Source organism: Mastomys coucha, unplaced genomic scaffold (assembly GCF_008632895.1).
Source record: "Mastomys coucha isolate ucsf_1 unplaced genomic scaffold, UCSF_Mcou_1 pScaffold13, whole genome shotgun sequence".
NCBI lineage: Eukaryota > Metazoa > Chordata > Mammalia > Rodentia > Muridae > Mastomys > Mastomys coucha.
Window position 1 is genome coordinate 9144203 of NW_022196895.1, and position 26213 is coordinate 9170415.

Consider the following 26213-nt stretch of genomic DNA (forward strand, 5'->3'; position numbering starts at 1 on the left):
ATGTGACCCTCATCCCGGAGGCTCCCTGGCTGGGTTTCTCTGTGGTGCTCTCAGGATGCCTATAAGGTGAGAGCAGAAGGTGCAAAGCCTGTGACAACCTTGGCTCAGAGGTCACAGGCCAATGGTTGCCTCAGTCTCCTGTCACCTCCCAGTGTGAAAGACAACTTCAGCAAGATGGAGACTAAGAAAGCAGAGGAGAGGGGCCTGTTTACACAGACAGGAAGACCTGGAGGCCTGAGGAGTTGGCATGTGCACAAACAGTTGAAAGACAGAAAGCTGCTGTGGCAGGACGCACAGAAGAACATTCCAGACAGAGAATATTACGGTCTGGGCAAAGGTCCTGAAGTGGGCATGTATTAATGTGTGTATTGGCAGTGCCCTTGTTGCCTGAATGATTCCTGTCAGACATTGTGTAAAGCAATCCCCATGGGAATCTGGAAAGCCAAGTTTGGCACACTCTGGGACTGGCTTTATGTTGCTTTCTCATGTTAAAAAAAAAAAATAGAAGAAGGAGCTGAAGAGATGGCTGTCAATGAATGCCTTCTTCCAAGCAGAAGGACCTGTTTAGTCCTCCATAACCCACGCAAAAATCTGGGTACTGTGGCACAGTCCCGTCTTGGCTAGGGTCTCCATCACTGTGATAAAACACTGTGACCATAAGCAACCTGGAGAAAAGGGTTTCTTTCATTTTACGCATCCAGGTACAGTAACTTGGAAGGTGTTCTCCCAGGGATAAGTGACGATCATGGCAGGTGCCTGTGCCACCCCGGGGTTGAGGGTCCCCAGGGTGACTCTTGCCATTCAGTCCGTGGCTGAGAAAAGGCTGTGGAGGCAGAAGCTGATACAGAGGCCACAGAGAGGTACTGCTTACTGGCTTGCTAGGCCTGCTTTCTTCTAGAACCCAGGACCACCTGCCTCAGGTGGCCCCACCCACATGGGCTGGGCCCTCACACATCAATCCTTAATTAAGAGTATACACCACAGGCTTGCTTACAGGCCAGGCTGAAAGGTACTCTTCCCAAATGACTCTAGCTTGTCAGGTTGATATAGAAGTAACCGGCTAGATGCCTATAGTCTGAGCCACAGTGAGCTGGGAGGCAGGGACGGTCAGATCTGTGGAGCTTCCTGCCTGTGAGTTCAACCTACTTGGTGAAGTTCTAGACTAATGAGAGACTCTGTCTCAAATGAAGGGTGGAGGCATCTGATAAATGCATACACACACACACATACACACACACACACACTCACACACGGGAATGTAAATACATTCAATTAAAAATTCTGTTGCATACAAATCTGTTAAATGAAAGTGCTAGCATTTAGCTAGAATGTACTAGTGTTTAGCTTGGAAGAAAAGAAGCATTTTTATAGGTGTCAGTGTTGTGATTATTTTACAAACCCAGTTCTACCCTGGGATGTTTATAGACCGTACCTATGACCTTTCCAAATCTTCATTTTTACTTCCCTTTACAGTGTTGTCTCAATGGTTATGAAGGCTGACCAGCCATCAGTCTTTCACAGTCTCTGTTACATAGGCAGTAACCTGGGAGAAGCATGAAGTCTATTTGGGCACAGTGGTCTCTCTGACAGTCTCTTTCTTTGCAGGGTGTGACTGTAACTTGGAAGGTGTTCTCCCAGAGATATGTGACGATCGTGGCATGTGCCTGTGCCGCCCTGGGGTTGAGGGTCCCCGGTGTGACTCCTGCCGCTCAGGCTCCTATTCATTCCCAATATGCCAAGGTAAGAAATGCTGACTACCAGTTCCCAGGTTGGGCCCGAGGAAGCACAGACAGCCTTCTGTCAGAGCCTCACAGCCTGTGGTTGAACCAGCTCCCCTGCTTCATATACGGATGTGACATTTACTGTCCACTGAGACCGTTATTTTTCACACTCTGTCATTCCTCCTCTACGGTAGTCAAGTGCCTGGGCTGTGTCCTTGGCACCTTGGGTTCAAGTCCTGACTTGGAAGAGTCAGTGGTGTCGTAGTTTAGGAACCTGCCAGGGCAGGAAAAGGAGACAGGGCTGGCAGGGTGCCACCAGGCTGGATGTCTCAGCAGTCCCTATTTTTGCTGAAATCCTGGAGGATTCCCGCAGAGCCACTAGCCATTCAGCCATACTGAAGCATGAAGAAGCAGTTTCTAGTATCAGTGAAGGAACCAGCATCAGTAGCCACCGGGCAGATAAACTTTGCTGAGAATGAAGGCCAAGCCAGCAAAACTATGACGCATCCCCTTTCTCGTGTGCATCTATGTAGGCTACTATTGAAAGGTAGAGCCCACATTTAGGGTGGGTCTTCACACATCAGTTAAGGCAGTCAAGACAATCCCTTACAGACTCGAACAGTCCCGATTGTTGGGAGAGCCACATGCACACTGATGTGCCAAGCCTCTGGTGCCGAGGTGCGGCTTGCTCAAACATGATATTCTTCTATGCTGCTTCTGCCCCCACTTCCTCTGCATCACTTAAAGGGTCCTTTCCTATACGTCTGCCTGCCATGCTCCAGACGCCTCCTCTTCTCCCTCCTCCTGCTCATGGTCCGCTCTCATTTGCTGTCATTTCTCAGCCTTCATCTCTCTCTCAGCACAGAAAGTCTCAGCTGTCCCTTCCTAGTCCCTGGGTTACCTGGCAGGTATGCAGAAAGGAATAGGGAGAAGGCAACTCTTTGTCTCTACCTGGGGCTGAAGCAGAGATGCACACTCAGAAGTGAGAGCACGAACATTTCCTGTGAGAGCACAGGTGGGCCCGTCTGAATCCTGACCCAGTACATTCTGTGCCAACCTGCTTCTGTGGTTTGGTTGGGTGACTTTGCCCCAGTGCATGATACCAGTTTCGGGGAATGGTCTCTCTGGTGGTGGAGCTTTAGAACACAAGCTGCAGATTGCTTACTTTGTTGCTTTAAGCCTCGGTAAGTGAGTTGCTAAAGGGAGGATGTTGGAGGCAAGGCTTCCGTTTCAGATGTCCAACAGGGTCCAGACCTACAAGGACTTACATGTGGTATAGCTGAGGATGTGAGATGCTCAACTGCACCACAAGGCCAAAGCTAAGGGGTCAGTGCTCCTGGATGGGACCACACTCCAGACAAAGGCTTCTTTCCTCCTTTTAAGTTGACTTGAGCATTTTGTCTCAGCAACAAAAAAATGACTAGCGCATTTTGCTTACTTAAAAACCAGGTTGGAAAATAAGGAAATGACTGGAGTTAGTCAGTCAAAGGGCTCGGGCCTTTGGCCACATCATTCGCAATAAGCGAACACACACACACACAAAAAAACAAACCTCCAAAAGCTAGCAATGTCTAGTGGAACAGTGAGAAGGGTGGGGTTGTTTCATCCTGTGGTTCTCCCCCGAGCGTTACCATAGGTCTGTGATGGAGACGTGTTCTATAGCCAGCTGCTTCCCACCCTCCTCTTAGCTGTGGGCTCCCAGAGCATGAGGTAGACAAAGAGTTTTCCAATTAGTTTTCTATGAATCCACTGGAGTGCATGGCATTCCTGTTTAGTCTCCATCCTTCCAGCAAAAGCAAGTTACTAGGTGGCTGAAACCATCTCCTCCCTCTCTATGCAGCTCTTGTTTCTTCTAGAAAATCAAAAGGCAAACCCGCAAAGATTTACACTAAAGGAATCAGCCCCATGGGCCTGGGATTCCGATGCTCTGGTGGGTCAAGCCAGATTTCCCACATCCACGGAGGCAGGAACAGCAGAAAACACATCTGGGCCTCCTGGATAGATCCAGAAGGACAGTTCCCCTAAAGTGCTGCAACCAAGGAGTTGACAACAACTGTCTTAGGTCCTCAGTGGCCTGAGGAGGATCTGTCCTTCTGTACCCCAAGGGCATGGGTCAAGAAGTACTCGGCTATGACTGTGGCATTTTCTTCTTAACCGCTTATTCCCTATTTTAAACGATTGGAGCAGAGCTTATATGTATATAAGAATTTATTGTCTTGTGCATTTTTCTATCACAATATGTTTGGACGACTGCTTCTAAGGCAGTGGTTCTCAAGCTGCGGGTCGTGACCCCTTTGGGGGTCAAATGACCCTTTCACAGGGGTTGCCCATCACTGTCGGAGAACACAGATGTTCACATTATGGTTCATAAGAGTAGCAAAATTACAGTTGTGAAGTAGCAATGAAAATAATTTTACAGTTGGGAGTCAGCACAGCAGAGGAGCTGTAGTAAAGTGTCACAGCTTTAGGAAGATGGTTGAGAATCATGCATCTAAAGTTTCCCAAAGTCTTTGGAGCTCAAGTATCAAAAGGACGAGGCTCGCTTGAGGCTTTGAGTGACACGGCTAGTGGAATACTAGCAGACTGGTCCCTGCTGTGCGTGTTTGCTGTCAGCCCCCGTTGGCCGCTGATGTGGCTCCACGTGCAGAGAGGCCCACAGAGGTGGGAGGTAACTGGTGCTCTCACCGACCCCTCTTCTTCTTCACTTCTTCCTCTGTTCTGCTCAGAAGGTCAGGACAGAAGGGGTGTGGCTTAGACCTTGGCACTCAAGCTGCAGTCTTGTTCTTGTATTTTTCTCTCAGTGGGAGTAGTGGCTACTCACGTGGTCCACCTTCCCAGAATCCTGCAATGCTCATTAAGTAACTGTTGTTAGACTTGGATAGGAACAGGCTGTTTATTTCAGAGGTGGTATCCAGTCTACCCTGCAGTTTGTTACCTCGGGTTTGGAACATTCTGGAAGAATTTGAGTCTGCAGACATCAATTTCTATCTTCTTCTGCTTGATTTTTTTTTCTTTTTAAAGATAAATTTTGTATCTTTTGTTAACTTGTACACACACACACACACACATTCACACACACTTGTGCCATGGGAGTTGTCTCTCTCCTTTCACCATGTGGGTTCCAGGGATCAAACTCAGGCCACTAGGCTCTGTGACAGGTTCTGTTATTGGCTAAGCCATTGCACTGGCTTTTTATGTGGTTCCTGGAATTAAACTCCGGCATGAGGCTTGACTAGCTCATGCTTTTATCCACTGAGCCATCTTACAGGCCCTTACCATCTTTTTCTTTTAGAGAGAAGATGACTGAATCCATTGTGTTTCAGAATCAAATTAACATTGCCCTAAATGAAGTTGGTCCTGATGGCTTTGCTTTTTATTGCTTTAAAGATGTAAAAAAAAAAAAAAAAAAAAAAAAAAAAAAAAAAAAGGTGAATTAAAAAACAAAAAACAAAATCACTTTTAAGTTGTTCTTGAGACTGTGAGGCTGCAGGCTTGGAGTTATGCTTTTCATTGAATTAATTGACTCCAGACTTTGAAAGTACAAAGCCATATTGTTTTATTTTTACTTTGATTCACTCAGCTACCCTGTAATTTCATTTCATATAATCAAATCACCACTAAGAGACTGACACACAAAACTTACACATGTCCTTGTGTTCAGTTGCATTCTGTCTTCAGGCTCAGCATGCAACCGTGCCTTTCTGGATTGGTCGGTGACCTGAGTGATGGCGGAAGGATCACTTACCCTTCACTTTTCCTCCTCTCTTCTCCATCCTCTCCATTTTTCTCTGTCTCCCTCCTATCCTCCTCCTCTCTGAGCTTTCCTTTTCCTGATCTGGTGCGCTTTGCTGGTGCTGCAGAGGATACAGGAGATGTGGAAAACCGTGGTTTTCTCTGACCATGAGCTGAAGGCACGTAGCACTGAAGCTGTCCTTAAACCTCAGCTACACCGACCTGTGACTGATGTTCCAGAAGACCCCGACCTGGAATGCTCAAGGGATGCTCCAGGGATGCCCCTGGGAAAGCTGGCAAAACGAAAGCATGTAACTAGAGGCAGAAATCCCTCTGGAGCCAAGTTTGTAAAGCTCAACCTCAAACTGACCCTCCATCTTATAGGTCATTTTTTTTCCCTAAGAAATATCTAAGGTGGTTGCTTGAGAAAGCTTAGAATAGCCCAAAGTTTATGTCCAGTTCATGAGAGGTGGATTGTGATATGTGTCGTGGGACCTATCGTTGGCATTGTGGATTTGGCTGCTAAGGTACCAATCTATTTTCCTACAAGAAAGGAAATCCTCCCAAGCTCTGGGCAATAAGAGCATCATTTCTGAAATAGGGCTCTGTGACTTTAATGTGCTTCTTAACTGTGTTGTGTTGTGAAGGTAGAGAGGGTGGCTGTCTCAGTGGTACCTGTCTGGTGGCCATGTTGTAAGGTTCAAGATAACACCTGTCAGGAACATGCCCATGTCAGGTCTCAGGCTAGGATTTCTAGGGCATTCACATTTATTTCTTAGACATCTGCTTTGCCTTCTCTGTGGGGTGGGCCTGTGCTAGGCTAGGAGGCAGTGGGGACAGCACGGTGTCCAAGCTTCCTGCCCACTCGAACTTTTGCTCTTAGAGGTCTGGCAGATCTAATGTGAAAGTTCAAAATACTCTAAAATATACTTTGAAAAATTATTATCATTAGTGTGTGTGACGTGGTGTGTGTGTGTATGTGAGCATGCCAAGGGAGCTCGAGCGTGCAAGGGCATGTGTGTGAACGTCAGGGGATAACTTTGCAGTCAAGAATCCTTCTGCCTTTACATGAAGAATTGAACTCTGTTCTCCAGCCTTGTGTGGTAAACTCTCCCGAGCCATCTCCTGATCCTAGATCAGAAGTTTGTTGGCCAAAAACAAAGACATTTCTACATCAGACTTCATGTACAGATCACAGTTAAAATAGATGTTTACTAAAATTCTTGTTTAAGGCTTGGGTATGAAGCCACATGCTTTTAATCCAGGCATTTGGGAGGCAGAGGCAGGTGGATCTCTAAGAGTTTAAAACTAACCTGGTCTACATAAAGAATCCCAGGCCAGACAGGACTATGTAGTGAGACCCTGTCTCAAAAAGAAAAAAAAAAAAAAGGTATAACATCCCTTCAGGCAGATATGTGTGTGTGTGTGTGTGTGTGTGTGTGTATTATATAGATTTGTGTTTGAACTCAAGTCCCATCCCTAAGATGTCTCATTACATATAAGCAAGTGTCTGGGACATTTGTGCTCCAAACCACAAGTAAGGGGACTTAGTTTTATATATCTTAGGAATAGAAGTATTTGAGGCCTAAACAATGTGGAGTAGATGGAGGTGGGGGGAGCAAACACTTCAGAAATTCAAAGGACCCAGACTGAAACAAAGAAGAGAACTAGCCTGGTTAGAAAGCTTTGCCATGCTTCCAAGAGCTTGGAAGGGCTGCCACTGTTGGGGTTGGGGTTTTGAATTGGGTGGTTCTGAGTGTGACTGGAGTAAAATGGAAGCACCGTGGCAGATGGAGCGGTTTTCGCCTCCAGAGTGTGACCGCATGGCCTGGAGCAGTCTCTGTGGCCCTAAGGCTGTGCCATCCCCATAAAGCAGCAGGGCACTCGGTGCTCCAGGCAGCTGCCCGATGCTTTCCTGCTTGCTTTTGAGTACAAACATGTACTCACTCCCCTAAAGCAGGAGAAGAGAAAGCCTGAATTGGCCAGGCTTTGCAATCCCAGGCATGGGCGCTGTGAGAGATTTATTGTAAGGAAATGGCTGGGGCATTGTGGGTGCTGGAAGGTCTAAAATCCACAGGCTAGGCTGGCAGCCTGGAGCGGAGCTGATTCCCCTGCTAAGGTCAGAACACAGGCCTGCATGAGGAGTTTCTTTCAAATAAGGAAGTGCTCTGAAGGGCTCTGCTTTACCCGGGTCTGCAAGTCACCTCATCTAAAATATGCCTTCTCACCACTAATTACCTTGCCTGGTGCCTAGCCAAACACCCAGGAACCATGGCATAGCCAGAGCAGCTCAGAAAACAGGCACAATTGATCTCCTGTTGCGTTGGCACTCACATGCACATCTTTACACTACATTCTCTCTCTGAGTCTGCTTCCTGGACCCATGCATCCTGGTTGTGGGAAAAACAGCATCACCACTGGGCACAGGAAGGGCACAGGAAGGGCACTAGGGGTGTGTCCCACACGGCTCCTCATTATGCCTGGTTGACAGGGATGGTTACTTATGCGACAGCGAGGGTACACCATCCCTACCTTGATTCTTTTTTCTACAGATATTCTGTGAGGCTGAGAATTCAACTTGTGTTGTAATTCTGTCAGTCCAGGCTGAAAGCTGGGCTCTCAGTGATCTGCCTGGGACTGTAGGAGATCGGGCCTTCCTGTGGGAAAGACACAAGAACTAGGGGGCCATTTACGCAGTGTGAGCTATAGAACTCTTCTGTGCTGCCTCCACAGTAGGAAACCACCAGCCAATTGCCAGTATACTCATTAGCTGACAAAAACCAAACCAAACCAAAACCTCAGACTATTGACTTCATACATGTTTGATTAGGAGTACGCAGGAGTAGGGTGTTTGCTTCTGTGCTGTCACTTCACGATGCATTATCACTGATCTCTTCAGTCAAGGATGGATGGAGTCAACGACGCTTTTATAGGTAGGCTAGAAAGCCAATTCCAGAAGCCCCCAAACCAACTCAAACTCACTTCTCAGAGTCTGGTCCCCTAGACAAACTCCATGAACTCAGTCACCAGGGTCTGCTCCTGCAGGAAGCAGGTTATGTCTGCACTGATAACTAACTAAACCAAATTGATGGTATAGTTGATAAGAGGAACTAAAATCTATATTTGACTCCAGAGAAACTGATCCAGAAGGGATGCGCGCGTGCGCGCGCGCACACACACACACACACACACACACACACACACACACACACACACACACACACAGAGGGAGGGGTTAGTTCACACAGTTATGCTTTTGACTGTTAAGCCCAGGATCTGATTTTCCTAAAGTCTTAAGTTTCCTATGTGATGTAGGGCGTTATGATAGGATCAGGCTAGCCCAGAAGTTACAGTATAGTCCAGGCTGAGCTGAAACTTGCAGGAATTCTCCTGCGTCTGCTTCCCACGGCACTGTCTACTCTGTCTAGCAAGACTATTGATAAGAGTATTAATCTCATATAAAAACGTATGTTTGTAGTAATGTTGATACTGGTGTTTGATCAAACATGTAGCTACCACAGCCTACCCAAGCTGACTCACAAAAACAACAGCCACAGAGGCCAAGAACATTTCTCTAGAAATCTACCCAAGGTAGAAACTTAAGCTCTATAAACAGAAGCTTGACCGGGCTACTGGCCCAGGAAAGTGGTAGGGACATCCAGTATCCACGTCCTTGTTCTGGTGGCCCCCAACAGTACATAGTGTGGCATTAGACAAGTTTCTCATACATAGCTTTGTGGTAGGAGCGGGGCGGAACTCTGGCCACTGCATCCCTGATTCACTGCATCACTGATTCCAGCTCCCCATCTGGAATTTTAGCTCTTTGATATCAGATGTGTGTTTTTATATTTTCCCATAACACACACCTAGCCATGCTACCATTAAATACAGCAGAACGCCGATCGCTGTCTGCCTGCTGGAATGATGGCTATGGGTAGGAGGTGGAGTGGTAGCATATTCTCTCGGGCTCCCGCTGTGACCTGTTGGATTCCTAGGTCATTTGTTAGTGGGGAAACCACTCCCTCCATGAGAGTCTGACTACGGTGACAGCATGACAGACATGTTAGGCACTCTCATTCATACTAAGAAGCCCCTTCAGAGTGAGTCCCCGTGTAGATCAGGTCAGATCCTGCCCACGAATGAAAAGAGAAAGCCCGGTCTCTGTCTTGCCCCCTCAAGACTCTTCACCCTAAAGCTTAGTCGCATGTCTCTCAGATCCCAAGATAGGGGACCTTACCTACAGCTGGTTCCTTCTCAGGTCCTAACTAGTGTGGGAATTTGGTGACCTTGTAAGTGAGGTTGTCATAGACTACACACACACACACACACACACACACACACACACACAATTAATTTTTTATTATGTATGTAGTTAATTTTTTCCTGAGAACATTGAACATAAACTTGGTAGTCAGAAGTGCTAATTCATCGTGCCCATTCATCCAGTTTGGAATAGACAAAGGGACACATTTGGGGGGTAGGGAGAGAGGAAATAGGAATAGAGATGTCAGAAGGAACAAACATGGAGCGACTCCTTTGTGCCCAGTGCTTCCCTTGCTTCATGGCTGGGAATTCTCTAATGACCTCAGAAGACAGATTTGTTACCAACTCCAGTTTACAGAGGGACAAACGGAGGTCTAAAGAGGCTAATTAAGTCACTCACACATGAGTGCATGAATGTAGTCTCACAGTTAATGTTTGGATCCAAGTGAGAGTGACCCTCTGGTGGCAGGTGGGGAGGAACTCTTTGCTTCATAGCAAACTTCAAGACTAATCCAGCAACTTCGAGAACCTTTTACCTTCTGAACTTTGCCATGGAACTGTGGGATCCAGTGAGATTGTCTCTCCAGTTCCTTCTAGATCTTATAAAGATGGGAGGCTCTTGGCAGTAAAAAGTTAGCCAGGCCATTCCCTCTGGTTATGTCACCCAGAAGTAGGGTCTGCACAGTATAAAGAGGCATGACACCAGGCAGCTGTGGACCTGTGAGAGTGTATAAATACAGAGCCACAGGAACCTGACCTATTGGGACCAGAGCCAGAAGGGGAGGGCCAGAATCCTTCTCCTCCGCCCTGCCTGCTTACTTACGTACTTAGACAGAGATGCTGGGATAGGACAGAGGATTCTGGGATGGATTTCCCCATCCATTCCCCGCCCAGTCTGTATAACTCTTCCCATGACGGTTTAGCTACACTATACCATGAGGAAATGACTATGAAGAGAACAGGAAAACTAAGGACATTTACAAGCTGATCAGACTGGATTGATCCCAATGGGATATAGCATTGGCACCTAACCAAGTTTTTTTACATGTCTCTTCCTTCCTTCCTTCCTTCTCTGAGTGCCATTGTTGAACTCGAGCAGTATCCCCAGAGTCCCACCCCCTTTTCCACCAGCCAGTCTTGCTGAGCATAAAACTATTGTCCTTGTAAGTCCTGACTGTGAGGGGCATTGTTTACCTGTCAGGTTTTAATCCTCATCAAGTAGATGCCAGGATCAGCCCCGTGTAAGGGAGGGGAAACTGAGGCTTGGTTCAATCAAGGACGTGAATCTGGAACTTGACTTTGTGTCGTTCTGGCCTCCTGTCTGAGGGCTCCTGTCCAGGACCCTCCCTATGTACTCTCTCACGCATGCCTGAGTCTGATCAGCTCTTTCTCGCAGCTTGCTGGTGTTCGACGATTGGATCTTATCCAGTGCCCTGTGACCCTGGGACTGGCCAGTGCGAATGTCTGCCTGGAATAACCGGGAGGCAGTGTGACAGGTGCCTCTCGGGAGCCTATGACTTTCCCTACTGCCAAGGTAAGGAAGCTGGCAGCATGTGGGTGGCATGGTCCTCATCTGAGTGGGTGCCACTGATCTCTGGGAGAAGCCTGATGAGTCTTCTCTACATTGACTCAAGCCACCCTCAGTATTCGGTCCAGTCTTCCCTAGGCCAATGTTACTGGAAGCATGTGCATCGTAACTCCACAGTCAGTGCCTGATGCGAACAACTTAAATACCTGTTCATAAACACTCTGGGTTTCTCGGTCCTCTGCATCAAGGTAGTCGATGTGACATCATAAATTTGCCCTTGCATTGTTTGACTACCCCCACCCACCTAAACCCTGTGCACCAAGGCATCATGCCTCTCTCCCTAGTGAACTTCAGTGTTGATGTAGGCTGCATAAGATCTTTGCTATAGGCTGAGAGGGACCAGGGCTGTGTTCTGTCTGCCTCTTCTCTCAACACAGAAATGAGCTACTTGCATTTCTCCAAGCTCTTTGATGTGGGCAGCCCTAGACCTGTCAATAGTTCTGGCCTGGCAATTTCAGAGTTCTCTTGTGCTACGGAGGGGGGTGGTTTGTAGACTGACCAAGACCTTCCATCAGAAAAGTGTGGTTTTTGTAGGAACCCTCCTGGTTCTTGGGGACACTGAGGGCAAAGCATCCAGAGCTGGGTGGGACTAGGTAGAAAAGAAGATTATATTTTCCAGAACTTTCCTAATCAGAATTGTCCAGACCTGGGCAGAAAGCGCAGACATCAGGATCAGGGCTTGCCCTGAGAAGGCCTGCATGTCCTTGTGTGATCATCAGGCCTGCGAGTGCTGTGGCAGAGGCAGAGTAGCCAGAACTAAACCAGAGCTGGAGAGTGCCACAGGCCATATTGGGGGGAGCCCAGGACGGGCATGGTCAGTATAGAAGACAAGAGGAGAGAAAATGAGGTGTGGGCTGGCAGAGAAAGGCAGAGCTGAGAGTGAGCAGGGAGAGCAGGACCTCATGAGACATAGAGACAAACTTACAAAGAGGAAACACGGGGGGAAAGCAAAGGCACAATTTGTCAGGGTATATGATCTTGTTGTGGATATGGTCCAATGGTGAAAACTAGCCATAGAAGCAGGCTGAACCAGTGTCATACCAACCAGTGTCATACCAAGACGTAGCAAGTGCTCAGCTGTAGCCTCTGCAGGCGAAGGCAGGAGAGCACACCAGCTTTGTCACCAAGAACTTCAGTACACATGGGGACAGGGAAAATTATAATCAGTTGTTTTCTTTTGAACTTCTTTTGAGTGGACTTTTTTTAAAAAAACATTTTTTAAAAGAGGTGCAATATCGCCCTCTTCTGGGCAATTCTCAAGATGCTCAAAAGTTTCAGTGTAACTGGCACCCACTCATTAGAAAGGAGGTTTTGCAGGGAAGTAGGGAAGGATCTAGGAGGAGTTGAGGGAGGGGGAAGATGTGGTCAAAATATATTACATGTAATTCTCAAAGGCAAGTTAAAAATATATCTTTATATAAAGATATATATATATATTATATTATATATATATATATATATTATATATATATAATAAAGGAGAGCAAGCATTGAACACAGAAAGGAAGCGTGTCCCTAGGCAGGGCAGAGTGACTGAGTGGCACTTCTTAGTGTGCATTACACATGGCCTTTGACACTCATCTATTAAAAGCATACATGTAGGTGCACTTTTAAAAAAAAAAAGCAAAATTAAACAAATTTGAAGCATCTTAATCATCAGCCAGATGTTTGTAACGTTTCTGAATCATATACAGGGTCCAACAGTGTTTGCCATCCCGCTGGGACCCTTGACTTCAGCTTGGTAAGTAGGGGTCTCCGTGAAAGGTCACAGCCACCCCAGGGAAACTTCCTGAAATTAGCATAAGACTATTTGCTTAAATTGGGCAACCTCACCATGGTTTTAAATTCAAGATGCATATATTTTTTTTATTAAACAAAAGAATAAGGTTTATTTAAATCTCGTATCCTAGAGTCCCGTAGTTAGTTCTTCCTGGAGGTTTCTTACAGAGGATTCAAGTTCAATTCCCGACACCCACATGGTGACTTACAGCCATCTTTAACTCCAGTTCTAGGGGATCAGGTACCTACTTCTGGCCTCCTTGGGCACTAGGCACATATATGGTGTGCATACACATACATGGAGGTAAAACTCTCAAATACATCAAATAAAAATACCCTTCCCACTTTTTATTACTTTTATTTATTTATTTATTTATTTATTTATTTATTTTACAATCCAGTTGTTGCCCCCCCCACAGTTTCCGATCTCATTCCTCCTCTCACTATCTCCAATAGGAAGTCCCCACCCTTCTGACCTCTCACTCCTCCGCCTGGTCTCCCCACTCCCTGGGACCTCAAGTCTCTAGGGGTTTGGGACAGTCTTCTCTCACTGAGGCCAGACCAGACAGTCCTATGCTGTATATGTGTCCGGGGCCTCATACCAGCAACCACAGGGGCCCCCAGCTTTGGCCCATTGGTTGGGTGTATCTGTTTCTGTCTCAGTCAGCTGCTTGTTGGGCTTCTCAGAGGGCAGCCTGTCTGTAACTATGCCACAACATCAGTAACAGTGTCAGGTCTTGGAGCTTCCTCTTGAGATGGATCCCAGGTTGGGCTGGTCACTGGACAGTCTCCTTAGTCTCCTCCCCATTTTTGTCCCTGTACTTCCTAGACAGGAACAATTCTGGGTTAGAGTTTTTGACTGCGGGATGGCAACCCCATCCCTCTACTTGATGCCCAGTCTTTCTACTGGAGGTGAACTCTATAAGTTCCCTCTCCTCACTGTTGGGGATTTCATCTAAGGTCCTTCTCTTTGAATCCTGAGAGTCTCTCACCTCCTAGGTCTCTGGTACATTCTAGAGGATTCCCCCAACTCTCCCACCCCCAGGCTGCATATTTCCATTCATTCTGGTGGCCCCCATGGCTTCTATCCTGTCACTCACACCCAATACCTGATCATGTTCCCCTTTTCCCTTCCTTCTCCCCTCTCCCACCTAGATCCCTCCCTTCCTCTGCCTCCCATGATTGTTTTCTTCTCCCTCCCAAGTGGGAGTGAAGCATCCTCACCTGAGCCCTTCTGCTTGTTAACTTTCTTGAGTTCTGTGGATTGTATCCTGGGTATTCTGTACTCTTTTGGCTAATATCTACTTATTAGTGAGGACATTCCATGCATGTCTTTGGAGATCTGAGAAACCTCACTTAGGATGATATTTTCTATTTTCATCCATTTTCCTGCAATACTCATGATGTCCTTGTTCTTAATAGTATTTTATTGTATAAATGTACCACATTTTCTGTATCCATTCTTCTGTTGTAGGACATATGGGTTGTTTCCAGCTTCTGGCTATCACAGATAAGGTTGCTATGAGCATAGTGGAGCATGTGCCCTTGTGGCATGGTGGGGCATCTTTTGGTTATATGTCCAAGAGTGGTATAGCTGGGTCTTCAGGTAGATCTGTTTCCAATTTTGTGAGGAACTTCTAGACTGATTTCCAGGGAGGTTGTACCAGTTTGGAATCCCACCAGCAATGGAAGAGTGTTCATCTTTCTCCACATCCTCACCAACATGTGATGCCACCTGAGTTTTTGATCTTAGCCATTCTGACTGGTGTAAGGTGGAATCTCAGGGTTGTTTTGATTTGCATTTCCCTGATGACTAAGGATGTTGAACATTTCTGTAAGTGCTTCTCAGCCATTTGAGATTCCTCTGTTATGAATTCTCTGTTTAACTTTGTACCCCATTTTTATTGGATTGTTTTGTTTTGTTTTGTTTTTTTGGAGGTTAGCTTCTTGAGTTCTTTATATATTTTGGATATAGCCCTTTATCAGATGTGGGGTTAATGAAGATTTTTTTTCCCAATCTGTAGGTTGCTGATTTGTCCTATTGACAGTGTCCTTTGCCTTACAGAAGCTTTTCAGTTTCATGAGGTTCCATTTATCAATTCTTGATCTTAGAGCATGAGACATTTGAGTCTATTTAGGAAATCCCACCCCCATGTCAATGAGTTAGAGGCTCTTTCCCACATTCTCTTATTAGATTCAGTGTATCTGGTTTTATGTGGAGACCCTTGATCCACTTGGACCTGAGCTTTGTGCAAGGTAACAAATATGTGTCTATTTTCATTTTTCTACATACTGATAGCCAGTTAGACCAGCATCATTTGTGGAAGATGCTTTCTTTTGTCCATTGTATAGTTTTGGCTTCCTTGTCAATGATCAGGTGTGTAGTTTTATTTCTGGGCCTTCAATTCTATTCCATTGATCAATCTGTATGTCTCTGTACCAATACCATGCAGTTTTTTTTTTAAATCACTATTGCTTTGTACTACAGCTTGAGATCAGGGATGGTGATTCCTCCAGAAGTTTTTTATTGTTAAGAATTGTTTTTGCTATCCTGTGTATTTTTACATATAAAATTGAGAATTGCTCTTTCCATGTCTTTGAGAATTGTGTTGGAATTTTGATGGAGATTGCATTGAATCTTTAGATTGCTTCTGGTAGGATGGCCATTTTTACTATGTTAATCCTACCAATCCATGAGCATGGAAGATCTCTCCATTTTCTTAGATCTTCTTTGATTTCTTTCTTGAGAGACTTGAAGTTCTTGTTATACAGATCTTTCACTTGTTTCCTTAGAGTTATCCCAAGATATTTTATATTATTTGTGACTATTGTGAAGGGTGTTGTTTCCCTATTTTCTTCCTCAGCCCATTTATCATTTGTATAAAGGAAGGCTACTGATTAATTTTTTGAGTTTTTTTTATCCAGACACTTTGCTGAAGTTGTTTATCAGCTGCAAATGTTCTCTGGTATACTATCATATCATCTGCAAATAGTGACATCTTGACTTCTTCTTTGCCAATTTGTATCTCCTTTTGTTGTTTTAATGTTCTAGCTAGAACTTTGAGTGCTATATTGAATACAGAGAGAGTGGGGATCCCTGTTTTTGTCCCTGATTTTAGTGGGATGGCTTCAAGTGTTTCTCCATTTAATTTGATATTGGCTGTTGATTTGCTGTATATTGCTTTTATTGTGTTTAGGTATGGGCCTTGAATTCCTGATCTCTCTAATACTTTTAACATGAAGGGGTGTTGAATTTTGTTGAATGCTTTTTCAGCATCTAATAAGATAATTATGTGATTTTTTTCTTTGAGTTTGTTTATATAGTGGATTACATTAGTAGATATGTTGGTTTGTATATTGAATCAACCTTGTATCCCTGAGATGAAGCCTCCTTGATCGTGGTGAATGATGGTTTTGATGTGTTCTTGCATTTGGTTTGCTAGAATTTTATTGAGTATTTTTGTATTGATATTCATAAACAAAATTGGTCTGAAGTTCTCTTTCTTTGTTGGGTCTTTGTGTGGTTTAGGTGTCAGAGTAATTGTGGCTTCATAGAATGAGTTGGGTAGTGTTCCTTCTGTTTCTATTTTATGTAATAGTTTGAGGAGTGTTGGTATTAGCTCTTCTTTGATGGTCTGGTAGAATTCTGCAATAAAGCCATCTGGTCCTGGGCTTTTTTTTTTTTTTTTTTTTTTTTTTGATTGGGAGGTTTTTAATGACATCTTTTATTTCTTTAGGGGATATGAGCCTGTTTAGATCATTTACCTGCTCTTGATTTAACTTTGGTATTTGGTATCTGTCTAGAAAATTATCCATTTCATCTAGATTTTCCAGTTTTGCTGAGTATAAGCTTTTGTAGTAGGATCTGATGATTTTTAAAATTTCCTCAGTTTCTCCTGTTATATCTACTTTTTAATTTCTGATTTTGTTAATTTGGATACTGTCTCTGTGCCCTTTAGTTAGTTTGGCTAGGGGTTTAACTCTTTTGTTGATTTTCTTAAAGAACCAGCTTTTGGTTTTGTTGATTCTTTGTATGTTCTCTCTTTCTATTTGGTCAACTTCGGCCCTGAGTTTGATTATTTCCTGCAGTCTACTCCTCTTGGGTGTATTTGCTTCTTTTTGTACCATGGCTTTCAGGTGTGCTGTTAAGTTGCTAGTTTAGGATCGCTCCAGTTTTTTTATAAGGGCACTTCGTGCTATGAATTTTCCTCTTAGCACTGCTTTCATTGTGACCCATAAGTTTGGATATGCTGTGTCATCATTTTATTTGAATTCCAGGAAGTCTTTAATTTCTTTCTTTATTTCTTCCTTGACCAAGTTACCATTGAGTAGAGAGTTGTTCAGTTTCCATGGGTATGCAGGCTTTCTGTTGTTTTTGTTGTTATTGAAGTCTAGCCTTAGTCCGTGGTGATCTGATAGGATGCATGGGATTATTTTGATCTTCTTGTATCTCGTGAGGCTTGTTTTATGACTGATTATATGGTCAATTTTAGAGAGGGTACCATGAAGTCCTGAGAAGAAGGTATATTCTTTTGCTTTAAGGTGAAATGTTCTGTACATATCTGTTAAATCCATTTGGTTTATAACCTTTGTTAGTTTCACTGTGTCTCTGTTTAGTTTCTGTTTCAATGACATGTCTATCGGTGAGAGTGGGGTGTTGAAATCTCCCACTATTATTGTGTGGGGTTCAATGTGTGCTTTGAGCTTTAATAAAGTTTCTTTTATGAATGTGGCTGCTCTTGCATTTGTGGCATAGATGTTCAGAACTGAGACTTTCTCTTGGTGAATTTTTCCTTTGATGAATATGAAATACCCTTCTCTATCTCACTTGATAACTTTCAATTGAAACTCTATTTCATTAGATGCTAGAATGGCAACTCCTAATTATTGCTTGGGACCATTTGCTTGGAAGACTCTTTTCTAGCCTTTTACTCTGAGGTAGCATCTGTCTTTGACATTGAGGTGTGTTTCTTGTATGCAGCAAAATCCTGGATCCAGTTTGTTAGCTTAGATCTTTTATTGGGGGAATTGAGCCTATTGGTATTGAGAGATATTAAAGACAGATGATTGTTAGTTCCTGTTCTGTTTGTTGTTGCAGGTAGCATTGTGTATATGTGATTTTTTTATTTGGTTTTGTCATGAGATGATTAAGTTTTTGTTTTTCTTTGGTGTAGGTACCTTTCTTGTGTTGGAGTTTTCCTTCTAGAATTCTCTGTAGGGCTGGATTAGTAGATAGATATTGTATAAATTTGTTTTTGTCATCATGGAATATTTTGGTTTCTCCATCTATGAGGATTGAGAGTTTTGCAGGGTTTAGTAGCCTGGGCTAGCATTTGTGTTCTTTTAGGGTCTGCTTGACCTCTGTCCAGGCTCTTCTGGCTTTTAGGGTCTCTGCTGAGAATTTTGGTGTAATTCTGATAGGTCAGCCTTTATATGTTACTTGGCCTTTTTCCCTTACTGCTTTTAATATTCTTTGTTGTTGTTGTTGTTGTTGTTGTTCTGTGCACTTAGTGTTTTGATTATTATGTGACAAGAAGACTTTTTTTTCTGATTCAATCTATTTGGGGTTCTACAGACTTCTTGTACATTTATGACCATCTCTGTTTTTAGGCTGGGGACATTTTCTTCTATGATTTTGTTGAAGTCTTCTGGTCCTTTGAGCTGGGAATCTTTGCTCTCTTCTATTCATGTTATTCTTAGGTTTGGTCTTTGCATTGTATACTGTATGTCCTGGATGTTTTGGGTTAGGAGTTTTTATGTTTTGTATTTTCTTTGACTGTGTGTCAATATCTTCTAAGGTATCTTCTACACCTGAGATTCTCTTTTCTTATCTCTTATATCCTGTTGTTAATGCTTGCATCTGTAGCTCCTGACTTCTTTCCTAGGTTTTCCATTTCCAGAGTTGCCTCCATTTGTGTTTTCTTTATTGTTTCTACTTCCATTTTTAGGTCTTGGACTGCTTTTTTCAATTCCTTCACCTGTTTGATTGTGTTTTCTTGTCTTTCTTTAAGGGCTTTATTTGTTTCCTCTTTAAGGGCTTCTACCTGTTTACCTGTGTTTTTCTGTATTTCTTTCAGTGAGTTATTATATCCTTCTTAAAGGACTCTATTATCTTTATAAGATAGGATTTTAAGACAGCATCCTAGTTTTCAGTTGTCTTGGGGTATCCAGGGCTTGCTGGGTTCTGATGGTGCCAAAGTATATTGGCTTCAGCTGCTTATGGTCCTGTGCTTGCCTCTTGACATCTGGTTATCTCTGATGTTACCTGGTCTCTGTCTGGAACCTGCCTCCTGTGTTCCTGGGTTGCTGCAGGTCTCCTGGGAGACCTGTGGCCCAGACTATAGCATATCTCCTGGAAGGCCTTCAGATTGTGGGGTCTTCAGAGGAACAGGCAAGCTGATGATCTGCCCCCACGGAAGGCACAGGCCAGAAGGGGGATGGGTCCTGCCTGCTAGGTTCCTTGGGGTTCGTTCCCAGCTGCTGCAGAATAACCCCCTTTATTTTTTTAAAGTTCAAAAGACTCTTTATAGTAACACTGGGCTTTAATGAATCCCTTGGTTTATCTTTCATGGTCAAATTTATTTTGCTAACAAAGCTTTGCTCAAAACAAATGTTTGAAACAGGACTTGATTTCAAAATGCCAAACATCAGTTTGATTTTCATTTCAAGGGTTATTGCCAGTGCAAGCAGCATGTTACAAGTCCTACATGTAGTGTCTGCAAACCATTATATTGGAATCTGGCCAAAGAAAACCCCCGTGGATGTTCAGGTAAGCTGTTTCATATACTACCACAGCTTTTAGAATTCCTGCTTCTTTATTTTTACCTTCCCAGTGCCAATATTGACAAGACAGCACTTCTTTTTCTTTTTTTTTTATTGAAAATAGATTCTTCTCACAGATAATTTATCTGAACCAGTTCCCCCTTCACTCCTTCTAGCTCCCCACCATCTCTACCTCCCCCAGTCTCACCCCCCCTCCATTTCCTTTTTAGAAAACAGATAACAGCCAAACAGGACAAAAAAGATACAATAAGACAAGGCAAAAAAAGCCTTTATATCAAGGCTGGCTAAGGCAAGCCACAGGAGAAGACGCGTCTCAAGAGTGGGCAAAGAGTCAGAGACATACCTGCTCCTGCTATTAGGAGTCCCACAAAAACACCAAGCTAATCTCAGTACCATATATGCAGAGGACCTGGTGCAGGCCCGTATAGGCCCTGTGCTTGCTGCTTCAGTCTCCGTGAGCCCATGTGAACCCTGCTTAGTTGATTTGGTGGGCTATGCTAAGAGGGCTCTGTGTCAAACCAATTTGATTTGTTCAACATGCTGTATAATGCTTTTGTGTCCCCCACCTCTATCCAGGGTAGAACTGCCATTCTCAGGCAAAGATTTATCTATACTGTTTCCATTTGGATTTTGTTATTTGAGAAGGCCTTCGAACTCTTTGTTTTTATAAACCACTCTTTCTGGCTAAATTTAATTGTAATGCACATAATATAACAATTGCATGTACCTACGTCTTCATTTCATGCAATTATTAAAGCCAGGATACAAAGTAAAAACACATAGCAAAAGGTCTAAGTGAAATGACCACCTTTAGTGCAAGAGTATATTTTTATTCAGGGCACATCAATAATGACCTTGACATCAGAAACATTTATAAACTCTGTGCTGGCATAGCCATAAGCTAGCCATTACTCTAGACAGATTGTATTGATTGCTCTGTCTACTAACCCCAGAGGGCAATCCTGATTTAGGCCCCAGCAATGCAGGGTGAATGTTGCTTAAGTTCACAGTAAAGTCCAACCACATGAGTTTTGTCATAGGCACATAATGTCCCTAGAGCCAGGGACAACCTGGCAACCCCTGGACTACAGACACCCTCTTTTTATCTTCGCAGAGTGCCAGTGCCATGACGCAGGGACAGTGAGTGGAATTGGAGAGTGTGGGCAGGTAATGTGATGACTGTGGGATGCTGCTGTGGTTGACTGTGGGATTTCAGGAGCAGGGTACCAGTACCCAGCTAGCAGTCCTGACCACGGGCATACTTTGCCAGTTCTGGCTACCCTTCTTCCTGTTGTATGATGAGCCCACTTCCAGTCCTGAAGGTTAGTGAATCATGTGTCTCACATGCTGCTGTCTGGCTCCTTGGTCTACAGGAGGACGGCGACTGCAGCTGCAAAGCCCACGTAACTGGTGATGCCTGCGACACCTGTGAAGACGGGTACTTCTCTTTGGAGAAGAGCAATTACTTTGGCTGTCAAGGTAGATACCTGCGGCAGGGCTTGGGCAAGGCCAAGTGCTAAAGGACAGAGGCTGCCAGACTCCCTGCCTTGACTGTCCACAGCTGACTTCCAGGGATGGAGCGAGGACATTCTGTCTTTTAGAACTTGGCCAAATACTGTGTTGACCCTTGCAGTGAACCTCAGGTGGTGCTCTTTCCACTTCTCTTCTACCGGGACACTGTCGGTTCATTTACAAACTACGTACGTGGGGTGGAGGCTGTGTGCTGATAGTGACTAACACCAGGACTTAGTCACCTTGAAGCTGTATTTCATATTAACTAAAAAGCCAGATACTTAGATATAGGCTTATATTAAATAATGAAATTTCAAAAGTGGGTGGCCTACAAGGACTCTTGATTTCCACATGGGCCACCTCATGAAAGTTATTTACAGCAATGCTGTTCTGTGTGTGTGTATATTCATGTTCGTGTATATGTGTGCCTCTGTGTATAGAGTTACCCTCTTCAGTTGATTTCTACTTTATATTTTGAGACAGGGTCTTTCCTAAGCCTGGGGCATGCTAATTTGGCTATCTCTAATCAGTAGGTCCCAGGAATCCTCCTGCCTCTGCACTGTCAGCACTGAATTTACAGGTGTCTGCTGCTACTCTTCCCACGTCTGTGTGATAGGACAGGGTTTTCCCTGTCCAATCACACTAAAATACTAGGGCAGCAGAAGCTTGTGATTGGACAGGGAAAAGAGAGGCAGAGCTAAAAGTTGCAGAGACCGAGAGCATCTGGGGAGAAGGGAGAAAGCAAAGATGGAGGAGGACAAACAGGAGGAAGAACTTGATCCAGTGTGGCCTTAGATAGCCACAGGTAGTCATGATATCATAAGGTTAGAATAATGGGGATAATTTGTCTAATCTAGGTGGGCAGCTTTTATCACTATCAATTGGTTCTGAAATTATTGTATTGGCATTTTATAAACTGAGAATTTATTGATATATAAATCTGATTGGTTAATTATAATCTTCAAGAGTTTTGATTTACTTGGTTACTGGAATGTGGGACCGCGGATTACAGGGGTTTATGGCAGAGAAGGAACTAGCAGCTCCAGGGATGAGTGAGCCAGAGCTAGGAACACAGATGAGGGAGGGTGGGGAGGTGTTGGGGGGTGGGGAGGTTGTGGTTGGAGGGTTAGTTGGAGAGAGTTGACAGTGGCAGGAGCACAGAAAGCCTGCCAGTCTGGCCGGGCAGAGAAATTGGCAGGCTGAGAGAAGCAGGAGTGGGGAGAGTTGACGGTTTCATTTTAATATTTCCCGTAACAGGTGATGCCCAGTTAATATTTTAGTGTGATTTGACAGGGGAAATCCTGTCACAGGGCGGGAAGCGCTTGACTGACAGATCGCTCTTCCCAGGCTACTTAACCATGTTCAGCTCCGAGGCTCCTGTCCCCTTTGACTGGAGAACAGTGTGCCCACCTGCTGGCCTGTAGTCACACATCTTGAAATTAGAGGTGGAACTTTGAGGGGACCGGCCATTCTTGTTTGGGACATCCCTGCCTGCTCTAGGGTCTGGGAGAGGAAAGCAGCAGCCCACACAGGGCTGAGAACATCAGAGCTGTCTTCTCTAGGGGAGGGAAACATCTGTCAGGGAGGGTTTGGGAGTAACCCCAACTGTCTCTTGACTTTCAGGGTGTCAGTGTGACGTTGGTGGCGCACTCACCACCGTGTGTAGTGGGCCCTTGGGAGTATGCCAGTGCAGAGAGCATGTCGAGGGGAAACAGTGCCGGAGGTGAGTCTTCGTGAAGTGTCTTTACACACTCAGGCTACGGGAGGCCATCTCCTCCTTTCCCATCTGTAGCAATCCTAAGGAGGCAAATTGAAGCAGTCAGTATAATTGGAACCTGAACATGTGACCACAGGCTAATTACAATAGGAGATTACAATGTCTATAAAGACTAAGTTCTGTGGCATGAGCTACAAAACCCCTGCATCCCAAAGCCCCCAGGCTTGAAGCAGACAGGTGGAAGAAACTAAACAAGTAAGTAAAATGCAAATAGCTTGCAGCATGCCCACAGGAGGCTGACAACAAGGAGGGGCCAAACACAGGGGCCAGCTCCATTCTCCAGGGCATCCCACACTTGCCCAGGCTTCTGGGGCCTGTGGCATACAGTTCTTGCTCGTGTCCTTAGGTGAGGGAGTAGAGATGTCAGGAGAGTTAGAATAAGGTGGGTGTTGGGGGGGGGGGGCAAAGTCTTGAAACAGAGGCAACTGGGAAGGAAGCTAAGAACAAACGCAGGAAGGGCAGAGGCTGGGGCAGGTAGGGATATAGGACATGTGACTCTGGCTGTGATGATCCAACTGTAAGTTTTTCTTCCCTGGAAGGAGGAGAAATTGAAATCTAAACTCTTTGGTTTTTAGTCATATGCCAACAACTCCAAGAAATGTAAAGTTCTCAAAATCTCGAGCACCTTCTGCTCCTGCTCCATCAACAGATTAATCAAGGCATTCTTTGATGTAGTTCTGAGTGCTGCTGGCTGGGACTGACCCCTTGATCTCTCTATTGTCCCTTGTGGCTGGGCATTCCAGCTCAAGCTATGTGGAGAAGCACAGGAGAAAATAATACAACCCAGCACAACTGAGTTACCTACCAACAGATGAAAACAGTGACGTTTCACATTTTAGTACATAGGAAATGCTGTGAAATACTGAGAACACAGCCTGTGGTGTGATAGTGAATGAAAACCACACTACAGCATGGTAAACCATCAGTGTGGGACTCAGCTTCTCTGTCCAGATGGGCAGACCTGCATCCTTAGGACCAAATCTTCTCAAACATTAGCTCAGTCATATATATGAGCTTGTTTAGATTTCCTTACAAGTTCTGAAGGCATTCACTATGTTCTCTAATTTTTATGATCATAAATGCATACTCATTTTAAAAATTTCAATAAACTCATATAATTAAAAAGGCAAAGAAAAATCTGCACTTCTCCTCTCTAAGAAAACCCTGTGAAATATCATTGGTTTGATTTTATTTTACAATTAAAACTTAGCCTTTTGTGAACATTTTAAAATCAATTTATTTAACAGTATATGTCATAAGCATTTCTTATGTCATTAAAAAGTCCTCAAAATTTTAATACCTACAAAATATTTTACAATTTGTTTACTTTATAGTTTTGGCCCAATCATGTTGTTTCTACACTGTCTGCGTTTTAACATTTGCAGTAATTCTTTAGAATGGATTCCTAGATTAACAGTGAGGCGCTGGAGAGAAACACTCCTGTGGACCTTTAAAAATCCTGGGCTCAAATCCAAGCGGTCCTCCTGTGCTCATAGTGCAGGGGCGTGGCTTTTATTCCTGCTGACTGATGGATCTTTATGTCTTTAAACCCGTTAAGTGTTATTCCATTTTACAGATTCACACACACACACACACACACACACACTGGCTTGAAGAACTCTGGAAGCCACTTAGCACTGGGTGTTTTAAAGCTTTCTTTACGATGGCCACAATTGGACTTGCCAAAGGAACTCATCCATTAACCTATAAATGGCTCAGACGGTAAAGGCACCTGTTACCAAGCCCAACCACCCAAAGTTCAATCCTCAGGACCTCAAGTCCAATACAGCAGGAGGAGAGAACCAACCTTAGCAAGTTGTCCTCTGACCTTCACAAGTGCTCGTCCATGGATATGTGTACACACATGCGTGCACACAAATAAACATATAAGAATATAATAAAGGTTATATATCTTTACTATATACAGTATTATATCATGATGCTTAGCAACAGTGCCTGCCACATAATTACTGATGTTTGCCAAATGTGTGAGTGTGTGGGAAGACTGAGGCGGGGAGCAGCTATTGGATTTTATTAACTGTTGGCAGCCATTAGAATGCAGTAGGGGTATGTCGGTGATCTTGTGCTAAGTGACTTCCTCAATTTAGTGCTTGGGATAGGTAGGTGTTGGGTGTGCTCTGGGCCAGCATTTCCCAGAATGAAAGCAATCATATAGAGCAAGAGAGGGATAAACTTCCTCTGTTCTCATTTAATGGGCTTCGTGAGCTGGTCGTGTTCCTTCAGCAGCATCTATTAGAAAGGCGTTCAGATTACCCATGAACCTAAGTACTCATGTCCCTTTACTTGTGATTGACAAAGGCCTGAAAATAACTACTACTTCCCGGATTTGCATCACATGAAGTATGAGGTCGAAGATGGCAGTGGACCAAATGGAAGAGACCTGCGGTTTGGATTTGACCCCCTGGTATTCCCGGAGTTTAGCTGGAGAGGATATGTCCCGATGACCTCGGTACAGGTATATAATCAGAGGGCCACAGCTCATTGCAGTACACCCATATATGTACCCACAGCATTCTCACAGTCTAAAAGCTACACGGCCCCCAGAACCTATATTAGGATTCATTTTCTATAGAGAACTGGCCAGGCTTGGCTTGGAAGCTAGACTTGGGATTTAAGGTAGGGCAAGATTTTAACTAATAAATATGTACTTGGATGTCAGTTACTTTAATTTGGCCACTGAATCAGAAAATGAAGGAACTGAAGAAAGATAGTATTTATCTCTGGAGGCTTTTCATAGATTGAAGCAAATTTCTTAAATGATATTAAACTATTCTAAAACATAGAGGACATTTTTTTCTTTAATGGCATTTGTGGAAAACAAAAACCAAGTTGACCAAGAACCAAGTTCTAACACAGAAGCCTCCTCGCTCTCCAGCAGAGGTCCACAGAGTCTAGCTGCGTGGCATCCTCCTCCAGCAGAGGTCCACAGAGTCTAGCTGCATGGCTCAGGCTAGTCTAAGTCCTCTTGCCTCAGCCTCCTAAATGTAGAACACCCGTCATGTATCATCTTCCCCTGCTTGGCGTTACTGATTTGGGG

General features: G+C 44.3%; 1 protein-coding gene across 1 annotated transcript in view; it reads left to right on the forward strand.

Annotated features, from left to right (window-relative positions):
• Lama3 (laminin subunit alpha 3) overlaps positions 1-26213 on the forward strand; it is a 234943-nt gene that overhangs the window by 79723 nt on the left and 129007 nt on the right. Inside the window, exons 12-19 of the mRNA XM_031364992.1 lie at positions 1606-1740; positions 11113-11250; positions 12999-13045; positions 19753-19852; positions 20981-21033; positions 21240-21345; positions 23002-23101; positions 25475-25631. Of these exons, the coding sequence (XP_031220852.1) occupies positions 1606-1740; positions 11113-11250; positions 12999-13045; positions 19753-19852; positions 20981-21033; positions 21240-21345; positions 23002-23101; positions 25475-25631 (836 nt within the window). The remainder of the gene's footprint in view (positions 1-1605; positions 1741-11112; positions 11251-12998; positions 13046-19752; positions 19853-20980; positions 21034-21239; positions 21346-23001; positions 23102-25474; positions 25632-26213) is intronic.